General features: G+C 39.1%; 1 protein-coding gene and 1 long non-coding RNA gene across 12 annotated transcripts in view; one reads left to right on the top strand and one right to left on the bottom strand.

Annotated features, from left to right (window-relative positions):
* PTPRK (protein tyrosine phosphatase receptor type K) overlaps positions 1 to 7,479 on the top strand; it is a 413,276-nt gene extending 405,797 nt beyond the window's left edge. For all 11 annotated transcript variants that reach the window (XM_084515260.1, XM_084515257.1, XM_084515265.1 and 8 more), the window contains 3 exons: positions 2,095 to 2,258; positions 3,624 to 3,759; positions 6,208 to 7,479. In XM_084515260.1, the coding sequence (XP_084371386.1) occupies positions 2,095 to 2,258; positions 3,624 to 3,759; positions 6,208 to 6,261 (354 nt within the window). In that variant the 3' untranslated portion in view covers positions 6,262 to 7,479. The remainder of the gene's footprint in view (positions 1 to 2,094; positions 2,259 to 3,623; positions 3,760 to 6,207) is intronic.
* LOC311434803 lies at positions 7,043 to 10,323 on the bottom strand. Its single transcript, XR_014691742.1, has 2 exons — positions 10,147 to 10,323; positions 7,043 to 8,342 (listed from the first exon to the last, which is right to left on the bottom strand). It is a non-coding gene; the product is annotated as an uncharacterized lncRNA (long non-coding RNA).
* Positions 10,324 to 24,660: the final 14,337 nt, after the last annotated feature.

Raw genomic sequence — 24,660 nt, 5'->3', positions numbered from 1 at the left:
TGATGTCAGTTGCTCTTCCCCTATCCACCAATGCTGTAACCCCATCGTAGAAGGCCACCAGATTCGTCAGGCATGATCTGCCCTTAGTGAAGACATGTTGGCTGTTGAAGAATAGGTGTGGGCAAGGCACAGATTACTGTGTATATAAAGAATTATTTATCTTCATCATTTTGGTCACACTGATTTTTTCCAAATACAGAGATCAGTTTGCATGTGGTTAGTATTTTATCCAAACCCTTTATTTTGCTTATATTCAGAGTTAAGAAAAACATTTTTAGCTCTTCATACACTGTTTGGAAACTACAGGAAGCAGAGGTGTGGAGCACACTGGTAAATATTACACTACATCAATTTTTTGTTGTATGCTGAGATTTCCTTTTTTGGGGAGTAAGAGAGGGGGGAGGGGTTCCTTTCTTATTTTCACTTATTCCATTTCTTTTTTACTGTGGTTTGATTTTCTACTCCTCTACTTCTCTTTGTTTCCTGTGCATTTTGCCTTTACATCTTATTTCTAAACATCACAGAATCACAGAATGGCCAGGGTTGGAAGGGCCCTCTGAAGATCATCTAGTCCAACTCCCTGCTGAGCAGGATCACTTAGAGCACATTGTGCAGGCTGGCATCCAGGCAGGTTTTGAATATCTCCAGAGAAGGAGACTCCACAACCTCTCTGAGCAACCTGTTCCAGTGCTCTGTCACCCTCACAGTAAAGAAGTGCCCTCTCATATTCAGATGGAATTTCCTGTGCTTCAGTTTGTGCCCAATGCCTCTCGTCCACTCGCTGAGCACAACTGAAAAGAGACCAGCTCCATCCTCTCAACACCCTCCCCTCAGATATTTATACACATTTATGAGGTCTCCCCTCAGTCTTCTCTTTTCCAGGCTAAACAGGCCCAGTTCTCTCAGGCTGTCCTCATATGACAGATGCTCCAGTCCTCTGGTCATCCTATTAGCGCTCCTCTGGACTCACTCCAGTAGCTCAATGTCCCTCTTGTACTGGGGAGCCCTGAACTGGACGTAGTACTCCAGGTGTGGCCTCACCAGGGCTGAGCAGAGGGGGAGGATCACCTCCCTTGACCTGCTGGCAACACTCTTCTGAATGCACCCCAGGATACCATTGGCCTTCTTGGATGCAAGGGCACATTGCTGACTCGTGGTCAGCCTTCTGTCCACCAGGACCCCCAGGTCCTTCTCTGTAGAGCTGTGCTCCAGCAGGTCAGCCCCCAGCCTATACTGGTGCTTGGGGTTATTCCTCCCTAGGTGCAGGTCCCTGCACTTGCCGTTGTTGAACTTCATGAGGTACCTCTCAGCCCAACCCTTCAGCTTGTTGGGGTCCCTCTGAATGGCGGCACAGCCTTCTGGGGTGCTCTATTCTTCCTATTCTCTTTGCACTATTCTTCCTTTTCAAAAATCCACATTCCTATTCCTGTTCACCTGCCTTGGCTCCAAGAAACTGAGCAGACTATTTATTTTTCCAATAATCGAGGCCTTTCTTGTTGTCATAATTCTATTCAAAACTCTTCCCATGCAGCATCTAACACATGGAAGGCTCAGAGACTATCAGCAATGATTATAATAGTGTGGCGAAAAGGGAAGACATAATTTAAGGAAAAAGGTCATACTTGTGCACCAATATTACTTGTTTATTTCTAATGGGGCCAGTTCATGCATGGGAAAGTTTAAAACTGAGCCAAAGGTATGCCTCTTCATTTCTGTAGGTCTCAAAATTTAACAAATGTATTTTTGTTCATTACTGGTGCTAAGAGTGAAACCTCTTGACAGGCAGAACCCTGGACATTTAGTCAGGATAGGTTGCAATACTGACTGATAAACTTTGATGTTATCTTCGATGTAGTTACTTATTTTACCTTTTCTCCTTTTTTTTTTTTTTTTTGTTTGTTTGTTTGTTTGTTTTTTAAATCTTTGTTGAGCCCAAGGAGTATGAATTAACTACAGACCTATCATGCAATGTATACATGTTGTAATCTGTCCACAATAAAAACACTTAGGTATCATATTACTTTTATATTTTGGTTTTCTAAACCAAAATGTAAGGGTGCCCTATTGACCTAAACCTCTTTGATTTCCCCTCAGCCACAAGAGGGCTATCTGATGGTGCAACAGTTCCAGTATTTGGGATGGGCTTCTCACAGAGATGTACCAGCTTCCAAGAGATCCTTCTTAAAGTTAATCCTCCAGGTTGAAAAATGGCAAGAGGAATGTGAAGAAGGGGAAGGCCGGACCATCATTCATTGTCTGTGAGTAGTTTTGAGAAAGTCAGTTGCTACTCTTCAGATAAATGTGTTTAAATTGGTTCATATTTTAAATTCAACCAATATTTTAAAGGCAGTATTATTGTGTGCTTATTTTTGTGTCCTTGTTGCTTAAAAATAAAAGAAAAACAAAATGTATCACTGGTACTGTAGGCCAACCTTTGGTCAACTTTCAGGTTTGTATCAGGTCAAAGTACCATGGCTATGAGTATTTTAGATATGATACTACAGTGATATTGTGCATTGTCTCCCCTGTACATAATAGTAAGTTTTTTCAAGTGGAAATTATTTACAGATGATTTTCTTCTGTACAGTTTGAATTTTTGTGGTAAGAGGAAGCATTTTATGCTGAATAAATTTGGCCAAATGCCAAATTATTTTTTGTGTACCTCTTGCATATCTTGTATTGCTTTTTTTTTTTTTTTATTAAAACCTATTATTTAGGTTTTTAGACTGAAAGATACAGATATAAGAAATGTAACAAAAGTTCTGTAATGTGATCCTAAAAGTACTGTTGATAAATGACCACTGACTACTTATCTGAGTAGTCTAATATTCTAAAAAGAGTGCTCAGTTCATTAAATGTATTACCAGTAAAATTTCATGTAAAAAAAAGAAACAGTTTGGGGGTTTCAAAACGGCACTGTCTTTGTCTACTTCAGCAGAGGATGATCAATCTCTTTCCTTTATATTTATATTTGTACTTATATTTGTATCCATATTTATATTTCCTCTAGATTTAAATACAGAGTTAAAATCTTAGAAATTAAATTACACATTTCTCCTTTTTTAAAAAACGGCTTCTGTGTATATGTTTGGAATTACCTTGTAGCCCCTTTCTGCCTGCCCCTTCTCAGTATACCTGGAACTTTGTGGCTAATTTAAATTTAACAAGAAAAAACAAGTACCTGAATTTCTTTGAAGTGAAGACTAAAATAATTCAGAAGTGCCCCCAGAGGTCAACAAGATACCAAATCAATGATGCTTTGGCATTACTCTGGCTAGATAACCCTCATATTCTAACACAATTTAAATGAGTCTTCTTCCAGAAGTAAATGGAAAACATTGTACTTGTCATTGAGCTTGGTTTTTAATTTCTAATACCTATTTTAACTGGGCTATAGCATAGTTGGATGGCATGGTGGGCTGCAAGGGCAGAATTCAAATTACCGAGAACACGGTCGGAAACACCAAGTGTCTCAGACCAAATGCACTGGAACTGCAAGGTGATTGCTAAAACCCAGTCTCTTTGTGGGAGTTGCTTGTGCTTACCAAGCGAAAGAACAGAAGTATGTATTGGATGCTCTATTACGCCCTAGTGACATTTAATCATCTCTTCTTTGCATACAGAAATGGTGGTGGACGGAGTGGGATGTTCTGTGCCATCGGAATTGTGGTTGAGATGGTAAAAAGGCAGAATGTGGTCGATGTCTTCCATGCTGTGAAGACTTTGAGGAACAGTAAACCCAACATGGTAGAAACTCCGGTAAGCACAAGTCCATCAGGGTTACTTCAAATGGCCGGGGAGCTGGAGGCTGTCTTATTGTGTGAGCTGTGTTCTCAGTCCTGTGTCCATAAAACAGAGCAACCTTTGTGGAACTTCAGCTAAAAGAAGAAAAGGACCTGGATTTTGGCCTCCCATTGTAGTATATATGCAGTGGAGGCTGGTCTGATTCTTAGAGTAAGAATAAGGTTGGGAAATGTTACATTTTGTGTTGGAAATTTGTTATGTACACACTAGTCAGCACCATGAGAGGCCAGGCTAAGCATTTATGCTACTCATCTTTTAGTGGTACTGTTATTTTCACAGAAAACATTCTTATTTAACAGTGTGAACTTTAATCTCTCAAAATAACCTGGTCTACTTGACGAGAAGTTGTGGCATGTTGTGCTCACACAAACATCCTGAAATTTCACAAAGCAAAGTATTTCTTCTTGGTAGGAATTAGCTGTAATGGAGACTGTCATGTTTTACTATTTAATAACAACTGCTGTTTTGGAAACTATACTGAATAATGGTAATGTTTGTTACTCAGATTTATAGTAGTCAAAATGATACCTCAACTTTAAAATCAAAGACTATTGGATCTTGTGTTTGGAAATTAATAACCAATAGAAGCCTAAATTAGCAAAACCACAAGACAAAACACAATATTTCTATGTACATTGCCAGAACTCACACATTGCCAGAACTCAAAACAAACTTCACTTTTCTGAATGTGTGTGCATACAGCATGTCTGTCCATGTCATCACTTGAGTCACCAAAACTGAACATCATGGAAAGGGCTTAAAAAATGTCTTCATCCCCCAAGTAGATTTTTTTTCTCCCTTGTAGTTGAATGTGAAAGCAGGTTAGACAGTGTTTTGGTGCTTCTGCCATTTGACTCTCACACTGCCAGCAGCCAGTGTCACTTTTCAGCCAGATGGCTGCCTACAGCATGAAATTCAGGGATGCCAATTGAAATTAAAAATGTTTTGCAGTTTATGCATCCTGAAAATTGCTTCTGACCTTGTGAACTTACATATTGAGCAAAATGGCTGTAGCTGTGTTTTCCCACACTGCCCTTTTTCCAGGTGTCAGTGTTTGTTTAGTATCAAGTAGCTTCCATGGCACAATTTGCTTAATTATTGTGTATCACTTCCATCCATTGCTACTGCATAAATTAAAAAATGGTTAACATATTAACAGCTAGAACATATTGCAGCAGCAATAGCATTGGTCTAGGTATTGCTGGTTTAGCTGCAAATACTTTACAATCTGCCGTGCTATAGACTTCTCAGACACAACACATTGAATTGCTGCCTGGATTTCAGTTCACTGCTGTGAGGAAAACAGGTTTGATCACATGGAAAATTACTTGTGTCACTGTAAAGAGAGGCCAAGGTAGATTGTGTATGTTTCTGATAAATGATCTGAAAACTTATAGTTTTAAAATAGTCCTGAATTCCATTGTAGCTTTCATCTGCAGGTACTGAATTTCCGTAGTTACATGTTTCTGTGCTGTGTGGGTTTTTATTCAGAACTCTTGAACAGCAGCAGCTGTTGAGTCGTTAGTTAGAAAACAAACCAGGAAAACCAATATACAACATTGTCATGTGCCCTACATTCAGCAGCATGATCAGATAACAAAAAAGAGCAGCACAATAAAACCTTTAAGATATCCCCACCACTTCCTGCTAATGGATCACACTGGCTTACTTTGCAAACAAAAATAAATCACAAAAGCAGGTTTGTTTTGTTGTGAGGACAATAGGGATTGAATTTATTTCCTTGGTTTTTCTTCTTGCTGCCTTCTCCTCCCTCTTCACAAGTACTGGCTCTGAACAGAGGGATTATTAAGGGGAAACAATAAGCATGATGAACTTTTGAACTTTAACTTCTCTTTTAAATGTGCATTCTCATCTCCTGTACCTTACATCATTACTACTGAAAAAGTGGGCTGAGCGAGTGCCCAGGGGAGCTTGGTGTCATAGTTCAATATTCCCCAGCCATCCAAGCAGCAGGCACTAGTTACCTGCTAAATATTAGCTAACTTAAATATAAATGGCGTATCAGAGTTGAGCTGCTTCACTGCAAGAATGCTCTGGCTGATATGAGAACTTTTCATGTCCGATAACCAGTTCAGAAGCTGAAAAAATCAGAGAAGCAAATCATTGCATTTCATGGTCAGGGTTTTTTTCCACTTCGCTGGTTAGGGTTAGTTTTTAAATCAGAGCTGGTAATATGCTTGTGTAATAGAGCGGGAAAAAAAAAAAAAAAAAAAAAAAAAAAAAAAAAAAAAAAACACAACAACAACAAAAAAGTCAAGCTTGAAGTTAAAGTTGCATAGTAGTTGGCAAAATGTATTCTTGTTTGTAGATACTGTTGCTGTTTATGGCTTTAGAATTTTGATTTTAACTTTTTCTCTGTTATTTTTTCTCTCCCCTTTAAAGGAGCAATATCGCTTCTGCTACGACATTGCACTGGAGTACCTGGAAACCTCTTAGTTGGAATGGATGTGACAAAGTTCACCAAATATATGAATCTCAATAAGCTGTTTTGACAACAGTTCTTGATCCTGTGAAGAAAGATTTTAGGGGAAGGGGGAGGGGGGGGTAAATTTTAAATGCAAAGTATTTTTCTTATGAAGTTGTGTATCTTAATAAAAGATCTCAATCTGTTTCTATGCTTGTATACAGTATCAACATTTAGTGCCACATAAATACTATTTAATGAAAACCAGAGTCAGAAGAGATTTGCGCAAATTAGGACTTTGTATATGCAAAGTGTTTGTATATGCAGCCGTCTCTCAATTACAGTAGAGCGACCACCTGTTGCATGTATCGATATTTCCTATATGGTATTAATTTTCCTTTTTTTTTCTTTTGATACATTGTTAAAGTACAATAACAGTGCAGATTGATAGTAAGATCCATTCTTTATACGTTTCAAGTGTTGCATATATATATTATATATAGTTTAAAAAAAACTGGCTTATTTTGTTTTAATGTGCAATGATGGCTGGATCACATAAAGATCTTTATAAGGAAACTTAAACATAAGCCAAAGACTCAAGTGTAAATATGTCTATATGGAGAAAGCACATGTATTTATTGTTTACTCGCATTCCTTTTTTGATGGCTGAAAAAAGAAGAATCATTTTTCTTGAAGAAAGTCCGTTGTTTTTTTTGCCGAAATCAAGTGTAAACAATTTTTGTAGTTTATTTTTTTGTATGTTTTAGTGTAAGTAGAAGACATACTTTTTATGCATAGACCAAGAAACATTGGTATAGTGGTTTTGTTGTGTACATGCTTGTGATTCAAATCCATGTAAACAGTTACAGAAGGTCTTTTACTGGAGGACCAAAATCAGAACATTTTGCTGAAAATGTATAGTTTTTCACATTTGCATTAGTTAAATACTGATCAAAAACAATATAAGGAAGGGTACAAATCAAAATGGCCTTGCCTATGACTTGCACAGCATTGGAAGAAATTTTTAAGCACCATTAGAATTTTAAGGGATTTGATTGTTTGAAAAATATTGAAGCACAGATCAACAGGAGAACTGCCAGGCAAATAGATGGCTCTACGCTTGCCCTTTGGGGTGAAAAGTATCTGTTTAGCAAATTGTAAAATTAAGCAATGTTTATTTTGATGTTTACGAACATGTAAGCTTTGCTTCCAAGAAAGCAAAATTTGAATAAACCAATGCCAGATTCTGATTATAGTTGTGGTGTACAAAATATTACTGTGCTTTTGCTTAGCTTGTATCCATTTGGTTGCAAGGTTTCCTATATTTTGCTAACTAAAATCATTCCAGTCTCTTTTTGGTCTTTTTTTAGAACTGACAGTAAAATGATAAGGTGCTTATAAATATTCTGTAAAGTAAGAGTGAATTAAACTTTTATTTAAAGATTATTTTATATTATTTCCTATTTTGACAACCTCTCACTGTCCTTGTTAAGGAGTAATTTTTGCCAGTAGACGGATACATTCGGATAAGGAAGATCTTAAAAGAAAATTGTATTATTTTTCACTTCAGAATTCCAGGGAATATTTAAAAGACTCCATATCACATGTATGAAAACAAGTACATTAAACTTCTTTCTTTCTTTGGGCACATGGAATTAGCCTTCTGAGTGGTGGAGAAATGTTTATAGAAATTCTACTTCTCACTTTTTTTTTTTTTTCAGTATCCCCATCTGTATTGCTTACAGAACCACCTCTTCCAGATCTTAGAAGAATACATTTTCTTTTCTTGCACAATGGCCTGGAGGTGTTCAAGGCCAGGCTGGATGGGGCTTTGGGAAACCTGGTCTTGAAGTGGTAGGTGTCCCTGCCCGTGGCAGGGGGTTGGAACTGGATGGTCTTTAAGGTCCCTTCCAACCCAAGACATTCATTCCATGATTCTATAAAAGCCACCAGCAGTAGTATGACCATGTGTCAGCAGCTCTGGCCGTGGAACAACCCACAGGTTTCAAGACTGATCAAAATCCTGCTGTTGGCTCCACTCTTGACGAAGTATTAGCACAGATATGGCCAAGTGGCTACATCCTGTGAGGCACATAGGCTCTGCTTTCCTCAGCTGCATGAAATGAAGACAAGATTAACATAAGCAGTAAACAGTGAGCAAATGGGCATCAAGTCAGAGTAGAAAGAGGTACAAAAGATTTCATCTGTGGAGGAATGAGAGGTGATTCAAGTTTCAAATAAGGTTAAATGAGTACAAGTTGCCAAAAACATGATTGTTCTGTACAAGCAGGTATTCTTTGCTGTAAAACTGAGAAATAATGACTTCAGTGTCCTAGTCTCCATAGTTGCTAGTGGAAGTGCTGATTGACACTTCTATGGCTTTGGTTCATTTACTTTAGAACAGTAACCAAAGACATAACTTAGGGATGTGTTCAAATTATTTGGGTTTTCCCTAAATAAGCAGATTGTAGCATCCAACACTGAAGGAACATATCAGGCTTCAAGCACCTTAAATACATAGATGAGTCTAAAACAATGATATTTCTGTCATGGAGACTGAAGTAGCTAAAACAAAAGCTACTGAAAATAAGCGTGAGAGAGATTTTTTTACTTTTTTTGCCTTCTGAATCTGTCTTTCCTGTTCGTAGTGACCCACCTCCAGCAGAAGCAGTTGTGAAGGGACCCAGTTGCTGAGCGTTTATCAAGGTACTGAAAGATCAGTCTCCAGCTGGTTGATGAGATCCTAGCATTTATATTTCCTACTTTCTGGGTAAATGCTGTCAACAAGAAACTACAGTATTTAACGAGAATGTGCCTTCCTGGATAACTGTCACAGGCATAAATAAGTTTGAAGCTAGAATGCCCAGTGTATGCAAGCAGTTACTGCAATTTATTTTATTCAAGAGGTTACTCAGGTAATAGAATTGTATTGTTTATGGCAAGTCTTTTCCTTGCCCAGGATATTACATTAAAAACACAATATTCTTTGGAAAAATAAGAAAGTAAAAACTATTGCAGGAGTCTGCTATTTCAAATGGGTTAACAATTTCCAAAATCTAAGGTCTAATAAAGCCAACGAAGAAAGCAATGGAAAGCAATGGTAGGCAAGTGCTATGTCATTGAGACTCCAAAGTGAATTGAAACGTTAAAGGACAAGGGGAAGCCTGAGAAAAAATGTTGCAGACTCATTGCATGGCCAGGCCACCTGGACTGACAAATGACTGTATAAAAGGCCTTTTTAAAGCTTCATTCTGCTGCTGTGTCAGAAGAAACCCTGAGATCTTGAAATAAATGTAAAAGCTGCTTTTATAGTGCCCTGCTCTGTACTGAAAAGAAAAGTAACTCATTTTCTGCTGTACTTTCCTGTGTCACATAGAGGTCTGAATTGAGTTAAGTGATCCTAATCTCACAAAGGAGCTTTTGTGGTGGTTTATTGCTGGTGCTCTTCCTTTGTTAAACAGACAAAGGTCTTGTAGCCTCTGCAGAGCCAGGATAGTCAAGGATATCTTTGAATATTCACTTCTGTTTTTACCTTTTGGACTTGAATAATTGTTTGCATCAGCTTCTATATACTGAGGGTGACTTTCAGAATATGCAGAGGTTTAGCCCTGTAAGTTTCCCTCAGCTAAATGCACCAAAACCTTTTCTTTATTACTATTATTATTTAACTAAAAGCTCAATTCGAACAAAATTTGAGGTGCAATATAGGAGTGTTTCTGAATTATTTTAAGCTTGATGATGTTTTTTCTTCAAACTTGAGTAAAAGAATAATGTGAGAGAATGGTGATGGTTGACAGGCATATGCATTAGTTTGCCTAACTTTCCTCAGAAATTAGTTATTTCCCTACTCTGGGGTTTAAGTTCCTAATTTATGCAGAGATTGACATGTGTGATGACAGGCGCAAAAGGATGCTTACCTGGTAATAATGGTTATTAACTGTGGCTTGGCCAGCAAAAAACAGGTGGTTTTGTGCCTTGTTGAGATGCAAAAGCTTGATTTCAACAGACCCTTGTAACTCTTCCTAGTTTCCATCTGGATCAGAAAATAGTTCTGACTTCATGAATTATATCAAGATAAATTTGAAAACCCCATATGTTCAGAGATTCACAAACCCACTAAGTAAGCAGAAAAAAAAAAAAAAAAAAAAAATACATTAAAGGAACAGCAATGAAATACCTCTTCTGAACCTGGAACCAAACTTTTTTTTTTTTTTTTTTTTCCAAGCTTTAGAGTATTCTGGAGCTTTTTTGGTAATCAGCACAAAATGTCATCTGGCAAAACACAGGACCTCCAGATTGTGATAAGATGTGCATATTTTTCTGCCAGGTGCAAAGCAATGTGAGCTCTTTCCGTTTCATGGTGGAAAACTTTGGTCTTTCTTATCTGTATCTGATTGCTTGTCGAACAGTAACTGAAATGACACAGTATTCTGCCGAGTCCCATTTTGAGGAAAGTTATTGTCTTTTTGCACTCCAATAGCAAACGTGAAACTGGAGATTATAGTATTTTTAGAGTTTATCTCCCGAGATAACCAGATTGAGTTGTTTTCTGTAGCAGACATAAAGACAAACTATGAGAAGTTTCAGAAAAGTTTTAAAAGTTGTTTGTTGTTGTGCTAGAAATTGTGCTTGTGGACTTCAGTCCCAACAGGTGAAATCCCAGTTCATTTACAGTCAAGGATGTAAGTCTTACTAGTCATGTTTCATTAGCATTTCTGATCCGTTGGCTGTACCCATGAGCAGGCACAATAAATAGATAGCCCATCCAGACCAACACTCTGAGCTATCTGTAGGACAGAATCAGGTGCTTTAGCCTTTTTCCCCAGTTTCAGGATGAAGTTGTTATGAAACTTGCTGATGATACAGAATAGAAACACAAAATTGCCTCTATTTACTGAAAACGCTTGAAACCACCTGCTGAAGGGGTGTATGCATTCATTTTGAGTTAGGTAGAAATCATAGACTTAGGAGGCTGTGGCAGTGCTGCAATCTTTTCTGTTGCACAAAATTGTATCATTGAAGCTTCACTTGATGCAGTTTAAACTGTTAAATAGGTTGCTGCTTAGTTTCATCTTCGGAAATGATCAAGGTTTCCAGCTTACCTTGCATTAAGAAATACAGCAGTGTTCGAGCAGTACTTCCCACAGGTCAGACAACTTCAGGGATGAGGATAAAAATGGAACATAAAAGCACCAGGGATAGTATAGGTTCATCTAATATTTCTCCTCCAGCAAGATGAGCTGGTTCAGCTAGTGTGACAGTGAGCTGTAATTACAGCTGTGAGAAAATAGCTGTGTGGTTTTGTCTGTGGCAAAGGCTTTTAAAATTTTCTTAAAAAAAAAAAAAATGAAAAGAGGGAAGAAGTGCAGTCTTTGTTTCTATTTCAGCATGCCTTCCTTTCAGGTTCTTGTTTACTTCAAATAATAACCTTGCTTAAAGTAGACCCTTTGTAGGATGTTATTCCTTTAAGTAGTCAGAGTCACAGGCTATAGCAGTCTCTGTCCTTGAATACAAGTAAGCTGTTAGTATATGGAATAAAGGGAGCATGTACAGATATGATAGATTCCTTAGTGCATTCAGTGAGGGACTGCAATGGGTGGAGGCCCCAGAAATAACCCTTTTACTTTTTTCATAAGGGTTTTATAATCTTTGTGCAAGAGAAAGAGAAAAAACTGTGAACTGTCTGGGACCTGCACGAGGATATGAATTTTGTTCCCCAGTTATCTGAGCAACAGTATATGAAGTACTTGTAAGTGTAGGCAGGATGGAGAGTATAAAAATCTAGAACAAATGGGGGCTTCCCTAGAACACTACTTATGAAATAGATGGAAGAAAAAAAAAAAAAAAAAAAAGAACCCCCCAGCTCCCCAGTCAGTGAAAAAGTTTCAAATGTTGAGTGTATGGTATGCCTATAATCAAGTAAGGTTGAACAAATGGCTCAGGACACTGAGGATGAAAGATGTTGAGTAAGGGACAATAGCAAGAAAAGAAATGGGCAGTTTATGTGAGCATCTCCTTCAAGAAAGGAAAGATAGGAAGGAGTACGTGTCATTAAAGAAAAACTTCCCCTACAAAACAGGCTTAGTAGAGACAAAAGGCTTGGAGATTATTTTGCACAACTCATTTTATTACCAACAACCTCTGTTTGGTGTCTGAACTCAGTTGAGTGCCTTGAAGCCCACAAGGTGCAATTTTTGTGATACCATTGTTGTCATAGTAGATCAAGAAAAAGAAGAGAACATTTTTGTGAAGCTGGGCATTATTATTCAGATATTTCTTATCTTAGCTTTGAGGGCAAGCAACAGATGAGAAGTAAAGTAAATTTGACAGTAAGTTATAGCTCAAGCACGTGATTTCTCATCCCTTTCTTCCCTCTTAATCAAGACCCAAATGTGACGTCTCAGGGTTGTTTCCGATTCTCATTTCTTAATGTAATTATAGCTTGGTTTTGTTTTTCCTTTCTTTGAAAAAGAAAATTTATACTGAGAAAAACAGAATTAGAAACTGTGGGTGAGGGGGAAGCATTTGGGGAGAGCTTGCTGAGAGACAGCTGCTTGACTATGGCCTCAGGGGAGCCACTCACTGTAAAGGAAGGTTTCAAAGATGAGAGAAATTCTGAGTGTCTTGGAAACAGAAGCAAGTTTCATAAATGAAATAGCTTCAGAGTCCTACACCACTTAGTGTCTGGGGAAAATAGCAAAAATTGAGTGCGGGAGGGCCACATGCCCCTGCAAGTTGTTTATCTTTGTTTACAGTCCAGCACACCAAAGTAAAAACTGAAGAAGCAGATGGCCCTGCAAAGAGAATAAAACCTGACAATTACTTGATAATATAAACTGTGTTTTCTGTATCTCCACTATTAGGTCTTTATGTAACACCTACTTGGTCATGCAAAGACTCATCTCAGTATCATGATGTGCCGCGCTTGCTCTTCCCTGTGAGTTTTCCAAGGAGGTGTCTATTTTGTAATTGTCAAAAGCCACACAAACATTTAAGGAGGAGGACTTTTAATTTTAATCATTTCTTTTCAAGACTTTGTGTTGTTCAAACTAGACCCTACATATAACTTCTCATACCTAGTTGGTTTTGCTCTCCCTTCAGTGGTTTTAGTATTTGACTAGGATCCAGTAACTGGATACTGCCTATTTGAAAATATAATTTGCTTAATTTTGTTTCTCCAATTTTTGTTTTCTCTAATGTTTTTTCCTCTTCTGCTCATTCTTTATATCTTTGGCTTTTAACACAAGCCAAAGCTAAGCAGGCAGGGATGGGACATAGCATTCCCTCCACAATGCATTTCAATTTTTCAGCAGAAAAGATTTCAAGTAGTTTCAAATTAACAGTAAATAGCTAGACACAAAACACCCCCATGCTCTTATATTAGGCAAGATCATTTGGCACCTCTGAAAGCAAGCTTCTTGCTGTTTGTCATTTAGAGTCTGGTGAGTGTGTTAAGCATGATAACAAGAACTTAATTACAAAGTGGGACAACTGCAACTGCTCTTTTGTTCCTTTGAGTGCTGTTTGAGTGGAGAGGCAGTGGAAAAGCCTGCTCTTTTCCAATTTTTTAATGGTCTGTGGGCCTTAAAAGCAATGTGAACCTGCACAGGAAAAGGTTTGGTTAGCGATGTGCCTAGATGTGTTTGACTTAAAGAAAAAAATTAACCCAGAAATTTACGGGAAGGATTGGTTAAAACGATTAAAGATCCTAGGTTAAGGGACAGGAAATATGAATATCTGGCCACATGCACTCTGGTCTGCACTGTATAGTCAACTTTTCTCTCGTGACAGTAGCTGAAGTGTGCTGAAGTTAGGTGAATTTAAAATAAACATTAACCAGTGAAGGGATTGTGGTAAAAGTCAATTTCCACACACTCGCTTCCAGTAATGTTACTTTAGCTGGTGTTCACAGGGGAGAGGAGAGGTGTGCTCTCATCTCTTTGCCATAGCGCTGAGTTAAAACACAGGGTCCTTGGACAGAATTCAGAAATGCAGTGGTCTGGGAAGACCACAACTGTCCAAAATGAGGTGAGGCACCCTCTCTTGCAAGTGTCTCTTAAGTTGATTGCTCTTTTCACTACTGTCCGAGCAAGGAGAGAGGATGACTCCAGGGTGTGCCATACTGATGAGTGCCCATGGTAGGGCAGGCTTGGATGAACACGGGGATCTGCTTACCTGCTAGTTTCAGGAAGCTGTACAGAATCCTCAACTCTGTGTTTAAAAAATAAATAAATAAAAATAAAAATAGGAATCAGCAAATTTTCTCAGCTGTATTTGTTCAACCTTTGGCCTGGTTTTTGCTGTAGCTCTGCTTGCTTTGATTTTATTTTATTCTCTCTTCCACAGAGTTTGAGTGTTTGTATTGGATGCTTTTTTCCCTCTTTTTAAGTACTTTCTCTTATATTATATATTAGATCTTCCTTGACAAGCTTGTCTATGGCTGTACTGCGTTGGTAGATTTTGTAGGTGAGCAGAGAACAGAATGCAGAAAAAGAAACGAGCAAAATATGTTGTTCATAAAATGGACTTTGGTGTAGATGATAGCTTTCCAGATTTCAGATTTCATCCTCTAGCCACGGGAAGTCTGTTTGAATTACTTTGTTGACATAATGCTATAAGAACATTTATAAATATATTCCTCAGAGAATTGTGAAGGGAGCTGTAGTCTTTCATTTTTCAAAATGAATCTATCTATTCATGCCGGCTGTTTGTTAGAGCTCACAATGTGGTCAGCACCAGAAGGTCCAGGATGCTGTAGTGCCCTACAGGCTCTCAGCACCCCCTGGCTTGGCAGCTCTAGCATTATGGTGCGGAGAAGTAAGGCGATGGGTCCAACTGCTGTGCTGTATGTTTCACCCAGGAGAACATGTGCTCGGAACACATTGAAGGAGATGCCCAAGGGTCACAAATGCTCTTGGATGTCAAAGAAATGTATATGCAACAAACTGAAAACAAGATGAAAGGCTGGCAGAAAGACTTAAAGTCCAAAGTGAGAGCCCCAGGACATTTCCTTACAGACTGTTTGAAATCTTAGATAATTTAAGTGAAATTTGTGGAGAAGTATAAGGTAAAAGGGCTTTGGCTGGATTGTAGCATATGTTCCATATTGCAAGGCTGTCTGGAAATGGATACAGTGTATGCTACCCAGTAAGCTACCACTCTAGATGAGAAGTAATGAGATTTGTTTAGTGTTGGAAAGGCAGACAAGACAGGTAAGAAAATACATGGTGAAGCTTACGGACTGAGTATCTCAATAGGAAAGTGCTAAAACATGAGAGAAGTTGGAGAAGTTCTTCTAGAAAAGTTAGAATAAATACTATCTATGCATTCTTGAAGAGAGAAAAAAAAAAAAAAAAAAAAAAAAAAAAAGCAGTCTTTTTACAGGTTAATTTGGAGAAGAATCCCTGTACTCTTTCCTACTCCACAACTAGAAAGACAGGCTCAGTGACCAATTCAAAAAGGAAATACATTTGTTTTCCAGCTCTAAAGGCATAACTTTTCAGAGTGGAAAAGTGTTCTGTGTGCTGTTTGTGATCTCCCTGTTTATTGTAGCGTGCGACACAAAGATGGTGAAAGATTTCACAGAATTTCACAGAATTTTCTAGGTTGGAAGAGACCTCAAGGTCATCGAGTCCAACCTCTGACCTAACGCTAACAGTCCCCACTAAACCATTTCCCTAAGCTCTACATCTAAACGTCTTTTGAAGACTTCCAGGGATGGTGACTCCACCACTTCCCTGGGCAGCCTGTTCCAGTGCCTCACAACCCTTTCAGTGAAGAAGTTCTTCCTAACATCTAACCTAAAACTCCCCTGGCTCAACTTTAGCCCATTCCCCCTCGTCCTGTCACCAGGCACGTGGGAGAACAGGCCAACCCCCACCTCGCTACAGCCTCCCTTGAGGTACCCATAGAGAGCGATAAGGTCGCCCCTGAGCCTCCTCTTCTCCAGGCTGAACAAGCCCAGCTCCCTCAGCCGCTCCTCATAGGACTTGTTCTCCAGGCCCCTCACCATCTTGGTTGCCCTTCTCTGGACCCGCTCAAGCACCTCCATGTCCTTCTTGTAGCGAGGGGCCCAAAACTGAACACAGTACTCGAGGTGCAGCCTCACCAGAGCTGAGTACAGGGGGAAGATTAGGCAGTACTGGAAAAAACTGGACAGCAGCCATTAAAAGTACTGTGCTCCCCTCTTGTGTGAAGTAGAGGATGGTGTGTATGCCATCCCTGAGGACATTAAGGTGCTTTTGGTGATGGCTCTATTTATGTTAATGGTACCAGGCACAGTGGAGAAGACAACACTGCTCTAGGGATGAGAAAAATAGAGGAAATTTTCCTCTGTAAGAGGAAAAGAAGGGCGTGCTCTGCCAAATGTGAAGCAAATAAACAAATGTAGCTTATGTTGGACCCATTTTTTTTATTATTATTTATTATTTTAATGTCCAGATGGTGTACCTTATTCTCTATTCTTTAAAAAACATTATCTATTTAATTGCACTATAACCCATACCTGAAAACAGAATTCTTTGTAATTGGTAAGTAAAAAAACAAAACAACAACAACAAAAGACACAAACTACACAACAGGGCACTAGTTATGTCTTTGTCTTTAAGAAAATAAACGCATGTCCTGGTTTCCAACCCTGCTGTCCCCAAGGTTGAGGAGCACTGAGGGCAGATGGAAAATGCCCTGGGTCCTCTCTTCTATGGGCTAAAACTCTGGCAGGTGCCAGCCTGGGAGTCTGGCTGCCTCTTCCAATAAAATCACCCTTTAGACTTTCTTTATTACAGATCTTAGTTCATGCACAGCTTTCTTGGACTTTTTCAAATGCCCTCGTCTATGTTCCATTCTCCTATATATTTCAAAAGACAAACAGCAATAGCAACAACAAAAACACAACACAACAAAATGAAATAGGTCCACCAATTAATGAAACCTTTGGACAGTTTCTTAAGAAAGAGTGAGGAACACCTGGAACAAGGCCATTGTTGCAGACTAGTTAAGCAGCAAATGCAGCTGAGCTTTCATATTGTAAAATACTGATAGCCAAAATGCCTTGCAGCAGGGTAATATCAATGCCTTGAAAATGGTAGAAAATCAGAATCAATTTAACTGATACATTGGCAAGTGTTAACTGCATTTTATATGCAGCCTTGATTCTTTGATGAACACCCAATTTTGCTGCAGAAACAATTTGTTTTTAGACTCAACATCATAAACAGAGCGGAAGTAATTGCAGTTAAGATTGTACTCCAACTTTCCAAAGCTGTTTCCAAAATCAGGCCAATAACATTGTGTGCTTGACAGACTGTGTCTTTCTGTGTACCTTCTTTAAGAAGGTTCCTACTGATGGTAAAGAGAAAAAAAAAAAAAAAAAAAAAGTAGGGGGGGAGAGAAGAGAGAGAGAAATGTTTGATTTTATAGCATTTTAGAATGGCAGCTGATATTTCAGTTCCAATACAAACAGGTAAACGTATTCAGTGCCACCACTTTATCATTAATTTGAAAGTCAGACAAAAAGAATGTCATTTAAGATAAATATTAAGGATGACAAAAAAATTCTAACCATTATTAAAATACATGTTTTTCTGCTTTCTTTTCCTGTATGTGTAGACTAAACTGTGGGTTCCAATGCTCACATAAAAAGGGGTTGTTAGTGCTCTTTCTTCCTGTAATGTAGACATTTGAGAGGTAAGAAGTGTGAGATGCCAGTTTTCATTCTGCTTCTGCTAAGCTCTTTGCTGTCAGGAAGAGTCAAACTGTTTTGCTTCCTGTCTGTAGAAAACTGTCAGCTGATAGGTGAAACTTCAGGAATAATTAGTGAAAGTAAATGTGTAAATTCCACTGGGGGACTCAATCTTTCACAAATATATTTAAATGAATGCAGTGTCCTTTTCTTTGAACAGTGGCAGGGTGCAAAAAATTATTTTGGATTCCTTTAATGGCATCTAGAAACCTATGTTGCCTCTTTAAAAATAAATTACAGCATACCCCACTGAAGGAATCACAAAGGGAGAGAGTGATATTTAAAATTAATGCAAAAAATTTCTCCAACATGTCTCCAGCTGTCAAAAAATACATTGAAGATAAGCCAAACATATTTCAAAACACTTTTTGTAATTTGAAGATATTTCAAGTATTTTTTCCTCTCAAAGTAAATCTTTAATGGACCTGTACTTTTCCCTAAAAATATTGTCGTTCTTTTTTAGATCCCTCCCTTCCTTTTTGTTCTGCTCTCCCCCTCCCTGAACCAGCATTCCACAAAAAACAGACATTTAATGAAATCTGCAAAGATATGTGGCTTTGATTTTATTTTTTTCCCCTAGGCTTTGTTGTTATTTGTCTTTTGTGTTTTTATTAATTTATTTATTTATTATTTTTTTTTAGTTATAAGAGGGAGAGAAAAATGGAAGATAGAGGTCAAAAACGCTAAATATTTGCTTTACAATTATTGGGATACTGAGGATTAGGTTTTTTAATAGTTTTTTACATTGTGATGCCCTGTATAGACATATGAATATTCCCATGGGAATATTGAGTTTCCATGCTGCATTGTTAACTAAAACGTAGTAACACTAATTGGAAGTCACCTGTATGGCCCATTTTGTGTAAACATTACCCATTTTGACAGGTTCCTCTTTGTATTGGAACTCCTATTGTACTAAACATCTGCAGTCTACTTTATCTTCAGTGTAATTTATGAACACTTACAAATTAACCCTCTTAACATTTGTATAAAGGAAGGTAGCATTAATTAATACCTGCCTGTCAATGAGGGAATGTTTGACTTTAGATTTTGAGTCCACAGAAGTGCGGAGGTTACAAATCTCAGATCACATCCTTCTTTGTGTGGTTGTACAATACATTTGTAGCACTGCCTGCCTATGTAGCACTTGAACATTTCAGGGTTTTGAGTGTCAAATTCATGCATAGTGCTAAAACTTTTAACATAGTAAGACCATGGTGCTAAAAACACTTACCTACAGATGGGGACAGAGTTCTGGAGATATATTTCCTATAGTTCATGGATATATACAGAACAATTACTCTTTGTTGAAGAAACTTTGGAAAAATGGATGTCAATATTCTTTGCAAGACAGTAACTTAAAATAGTATTATCAGCAAGGTGTTTTTATGGGAAGCCACAACCAACTGAAAGCCATAACTCTTCCTTATTAAGAATCTGCGCTAACCAGTATTAAAATCAATGGAAAGACCTTTCTGGCTCCAGTAGGTACAGAATCGATCAATAAAATGTAGAAAATACCCACAGGTTATTATTGTTCAGTCCATAAAAACAGTCAGCCAAAAACTTACTGTTTTTCGAAATGTAATGTGTGTACATGTGCTTCAGTACTTTTAAAAGCACTGGGGGATCCCAGTTCTTCAATAGGCTGTTCGCTGGAGTCAAACATTGGCAAACAACCCTCTGGGCTCAGGAGCTTTTACTAACAGGCTTTTGTTCACACCTGCTAAGCCATTTAAATTTCATATGAAGAACACGTCTAAGATCTCTCTGCCGAGCTGCAAAGAAATGTCAAAGAACCCAAAGTGTAGTTCCTGAAAACATAAAGGAAAGTTCACAATACAATCACAGTGCATTAAAATGTTCCAGGATTTTAAAGCCAGGAGCCATTGCAATTCATTGGGGTGACTGCCTGCTTTGTGAAGGCGTTAGGATTTTTCACCCAGTCATTTTTGTACCTAGTCCAACAGCTTGGAGCAGAGCAAGATTATATCTGTAGAAGGTCAGATTTTATTTTTATCTATGTGCTTCAGCTGATAGTGAAATACTATACGTTTCTGTGGTTAATCATCCTTGCTTTTTAACACAGATATTTATTTCAAATTTCAGCAGGATCTTGCTATGCCTTTGCAGAATTAAAAAGTCCTCTACCCAAACTGACTCATCCTATGGAGACTATGTGCAGAGACTGCACGTGGAAGTGGGAATGTTAAAAGATGTACGCATATATATCTTTGGTCATTGAAATATGCCATACAATGAATGCTTTACATTTGAAAGTGAAATTAGAAGAAATTGTTGCAGATGTGGGAGGATGTTACATAAATGTTAGCCATTCAGAGCTGTGTTTCTTTGGAAGGAAGACTTCAGTGTTTCAGGTACAATCATTTTGGTTTTACTGGCCCATCTATCTATGCATACAGAATCAGTGGGAAAAAAATGTACACAAAGGTCACATTGTAATGCTCCATTGGCAATTAGATTTTCAGCCAATTTGTTCCTGTCTGTCTGGGACAAATCTGGGGACACTACTGTAGGGGCTAGATTTTTTTTGTATGATGAGGCAAGAAGCTACTGACACCACCAATGTACATCACAAGGGCCATCGAAAAGACCTGGCTGTCATTTGAGTCAGGTGCTTCTTAGGGGTGCCTGCAGGGAACCTGAATGGTCCTACCAGAACTGCTGTTGATAGGGGGGAGGAAGATGCCAGATCCTGAAGTCTCTGTGGCTTCTTTTCATGCTGGGTTTGCCTCTGGAGAAGTTTCAGTGTAATATTGTTCACCCCACCAAGCTATCGAGCCAGAAGACTCCTATAAATGAAGGAAAACAGTGCAGCTTGATCCTCACCTATAGGAACAGATCGCTTGTTTCCCTGTGTTTATCAGAACAGTTCCTAATAGGGTCTTTGAGTCCTGTATTTAGTTGAGGCCTAAATGTCCCAAGTGTACATTTGTTCCCTTCAGAGATTATTTCACAGCCCAATGCACTTGTGTCAGGGAGAATTCCCTACAGTTTAATCTGACTTTATTTTTAAAGACAGGTGGAGTTTCTACCTTTCACTGGAATAAATACATAAGCATACTGAACTTTCTGCAGTGCCTTGAGTTTGATTCAAAAGATAGCATAACCATTCAATATAGCTCTCATGCACATCTGCCCTCCAGGTCTTGGCTGTTCCCAGTTTCCCTAAAGCATCCTCCTCTTTGGAATTATAGCCCTGCCAGCTCAAATTGCAAATACATTGTGTTTATAAACTCAGTAAGTAGGGCATATCTTCCTGTGGACATAATGCTTGGTTTCATATTTACTGGACCATTTTAGAGTCCCTTCAACAAGCTCAACTAATGGCTGCATTTATCAGGAGTTTGGTCTGAGTTTAAACAAAAACAAACAACAACAACAACAACAACAAACCACCTTCATGGATTCGGAAATGATTTTATTCAGAAAATTCAAACATTGCATTGACTTCCTGGAAATGAGGAAGTAAAGCAAATGAGTGTTCATCAGCATGCTGGAAGAATATCCCACTGGGGAATCGTGGGGATGGCGTGGCCAAACCAAATGTTGTCTACAGATTCACGGAGTATACTGGTAACATGGAGGTCCCCATAAGCTCTATTTGCAGAATGCAATAACTCAGAGATGGAGGTGTGGTAAGGAGAAGTTTATGACTCAGTTCTTTCTATAGGAAAAACGGGCCCAGATTTCGTCTCCACTCAGTACACTTTACCTGTATTTTTCTCCAGCTTGTCTTTTTCTTCAGTATTGAGACTTGGATGAAGCAGAATAAAATTTTCCAAGTCAAGATATTGCTGAGTATTTATTCTTCTATATGCTAACCTGCCCAAAAAGATCCCTTTTTAAGAACAGCCTGTGATGATGATGTAGTAATCTTCCATTCTGGGATGAAGAATGTTTTGGAGATGGCAAAGGATTTTTCTCTGCACTTTGCATTGCACAGCAGGCTGGAAAAAGCTCCTGCAGAGCATTATGGAGAACAGATCCTTTACCACTCTAGGTGCTGTCAGAAATTAAGATTCCTCTGATAACGCATGAGTGGTAAGTAGTACTTCTGATCTGGATTGTAGTTTCGGAAGAATGTATATACATGGCACCTCCTGTTTTGTTACGTTGCTGAACAAAGAGCTGGTCTCTGTGCACACAAAGGAGCAGAGAAAAGCTATGGCAGGTGGGAGAACCCCAGAGGTGCCCTGCTCAGGGTATTCCCAGTCACACTACAGGAGAGCCATTAGTCCGCTGAGGGCCCAGAGAAGGAAAGCCATCAGTCCAGCTGCCCACAGAAGAAAACAGAGAGGCACTGAGCAGCTGGGAACCTAAATAACCCATCAGAAAAAAAGAGATCCTGCCCAGACCCCCTTCAGGGCATCACAGGAGGAGATAAGGGAAAAAGCTCTTGAGGGCACCTCAACTGAGGGGGCTAAGCCTCAGGGTTAGGCCTCAGTTGTAAAGGGGTCTGGGCCAGCTGCTGGCATGGGGTTCTGGCCTTCAGGGCAGTGGCCTCCAGGGCTGCTCGCCTGCCCTGCTGCCAGCAGCTGGGAGATCAAGGGTCCAAGACCAGTGACCAGCCCAGCTCCTGCACTGCAAGTGTATGTCAGTATTTCCCACTGATGAGCTGTCAGCCAGATCAGACAGAGAGGGGACCGGGACAAGGCTGTTGGAGCTTGTACGAGCACTGTGGTTTCTGTCTTTACCTATGTGGCCAGTGCTGTATTGCTGTATTCATGTATAGATGTGCTCTGTGTGTGTGTGTGCACGTATACACGTGTGTGGACACATACAGCTGGTTGGTCCTGGGGACATGGATCTGCAGCAGCCTTGCTGCTGTTGGGCTTCTGGGTTTGGCAGACTACAACTGTTTTTGTGCTGGTTTGTCTTGCACAAAATCCATTCCTGTTTGTATGCTTGCTTTGCTAGAACCAACTGGTTTCAAAGCCAGTTATTAATTTTTATGTGTGTTTGCAATTCATGGTTGTTTTATATATATATATATATATATTTTTTTTTTTTTTTTTCTTTCTTTTTTGTGTGGTGGTGTTCTTAGCAAATTGAAGATCCAAATACAAGTGTATTCAGGAACAGTAAAAATGGCCCTAGGGGCTCTTTATCTATAGACCAAAACAATGTGGACAGGTAAAGCCCAGATTCTGGCACTGACACAATCCCTGAGAATCTTGAGAGCAGGTACCTTAGGAAAATTGGCTTTGATTCATTAGAGTTAGACACAATTTTTAATCTTATAAAGACGTCCTACCTAAATAACTGAAACTACTCACATATTTCAGTGCTCTGGACCCTGCAAAAATCAGCTTTTCATCATCAACCTTTTGATTGCCACTGAATGTGTGCGATTTCCCCAGATCAGTGCTGTTTGATTAATTTCATGTGTATTGTTGGTAAGGAGGGGGAGGACTCCTGTGTGTTACAAGTGGATGAGTGGTTGGCTGTGCATATACTCTAGCTTTCTAGCTTGGTTTTTACTAACACCTGTACCTCCTAGACCCAAAGCTGTTACTCATTTTGCCTGCAGCACCTGCAGTGTTAACAACTGGTGACAGCGAGCTCTGCACCTGCAGCCTCCCTGCTTCTAAACACTCTTTCACACGCTCTGCAGCAAAAATTCTTAAGACCAAGTTAACAAACTCTTCATATGCCACAGCCTTGCACCTCAAAAACCTGAGTACTCCCTTTAAACATGTTGTGTTTTGGTTTTTTTTTTTGTTTTTTTTTTTAAATATGAGGAAGCTTATATTGTCTCCTGTGAATTATTACATATAGATGAAATACAGCTACAGAGATTTTTTTAAAATAAATTATTGGCTTTCCATTTTGTCATAACATCATGCTTCCTGCTTTCTCTGACACCTCAGAGCAGTGCGAGACTGGTGTGAGGGAGCATGAAATCAGGCATTTCAGCTTTCCTGGTGATCTGATTCTACCCCTTATTTGCTACATAGTCTTGATGTTCTGAGGAGTGCTGCTGCAGTAACAGCTCTCAATAAAGTTCCGAATTGGTCTGAGACCAATGCTGGGATGTTGCCTTTAGTGCAGTCAGATTTGCACATGGTACTGGGCAGTAGCCTCTAAAAATTAATTCCCAGTTGTAGCATATCAAATTCAAATCCCCACAAGTCACTGATGACATTAAAACATCTTGGCCATTTTGCATAGCAGCATTGTGCTTTAATGTCCATTTACATGTCAAAGTTATTTGTACTGCCTTTTTATATCTCAAATCCAGCTACAATACTTAATGGAGCAAAAAGCATCAGAACAAAATGGTTTCATTTCTTCTCTTCAAAGGTTCTTTGTGGTTTTGAAGAGAACAAACACCAAGTTATTTTGCCGTGCTCCAACAAAACAAACAAACCCACCCAAATATGGTGTCTTTTCATCACTTTATGCAGGGAAGATGCTGGATGTCCTCTTTCTGCGGGGGTCAGTATTTCCAGGCACTGAATCAGTAACCAATGAGATGGAGTTTTATGGCAGATGCCCCCGACAACTCCAAAGTTTGGTCCCCACAGCGGTGCCTGCACCTCTTGGTGGGGCCAGGTACCCATGCTCAGCATCCCCTCTTCTCACTACACTCGTCTGCAGCCGTGGGAGGAAGCGGCCAGCGAAGCAAGGAAGCAGAAGTACCTTCCTGTGCTGCTCCTCCCCACCT

The sequence above is a fragment of the Aythya ferina genome (genome assembly GCF_964211825.1).
Source record: "Aythya ferina genome assembly, chromosome: 3".
Lineage (NCBI taxonomy): Eukaryota > Metazoa > Chordata > Aves > Anseriformes > Anatidae > Aythya > Aythya ferina.
The sequence above is the reverse complement of the archived record's forward strand: the minus strand, read 5'-3'. Positions and strand labels throughout refer to the sequence as shown.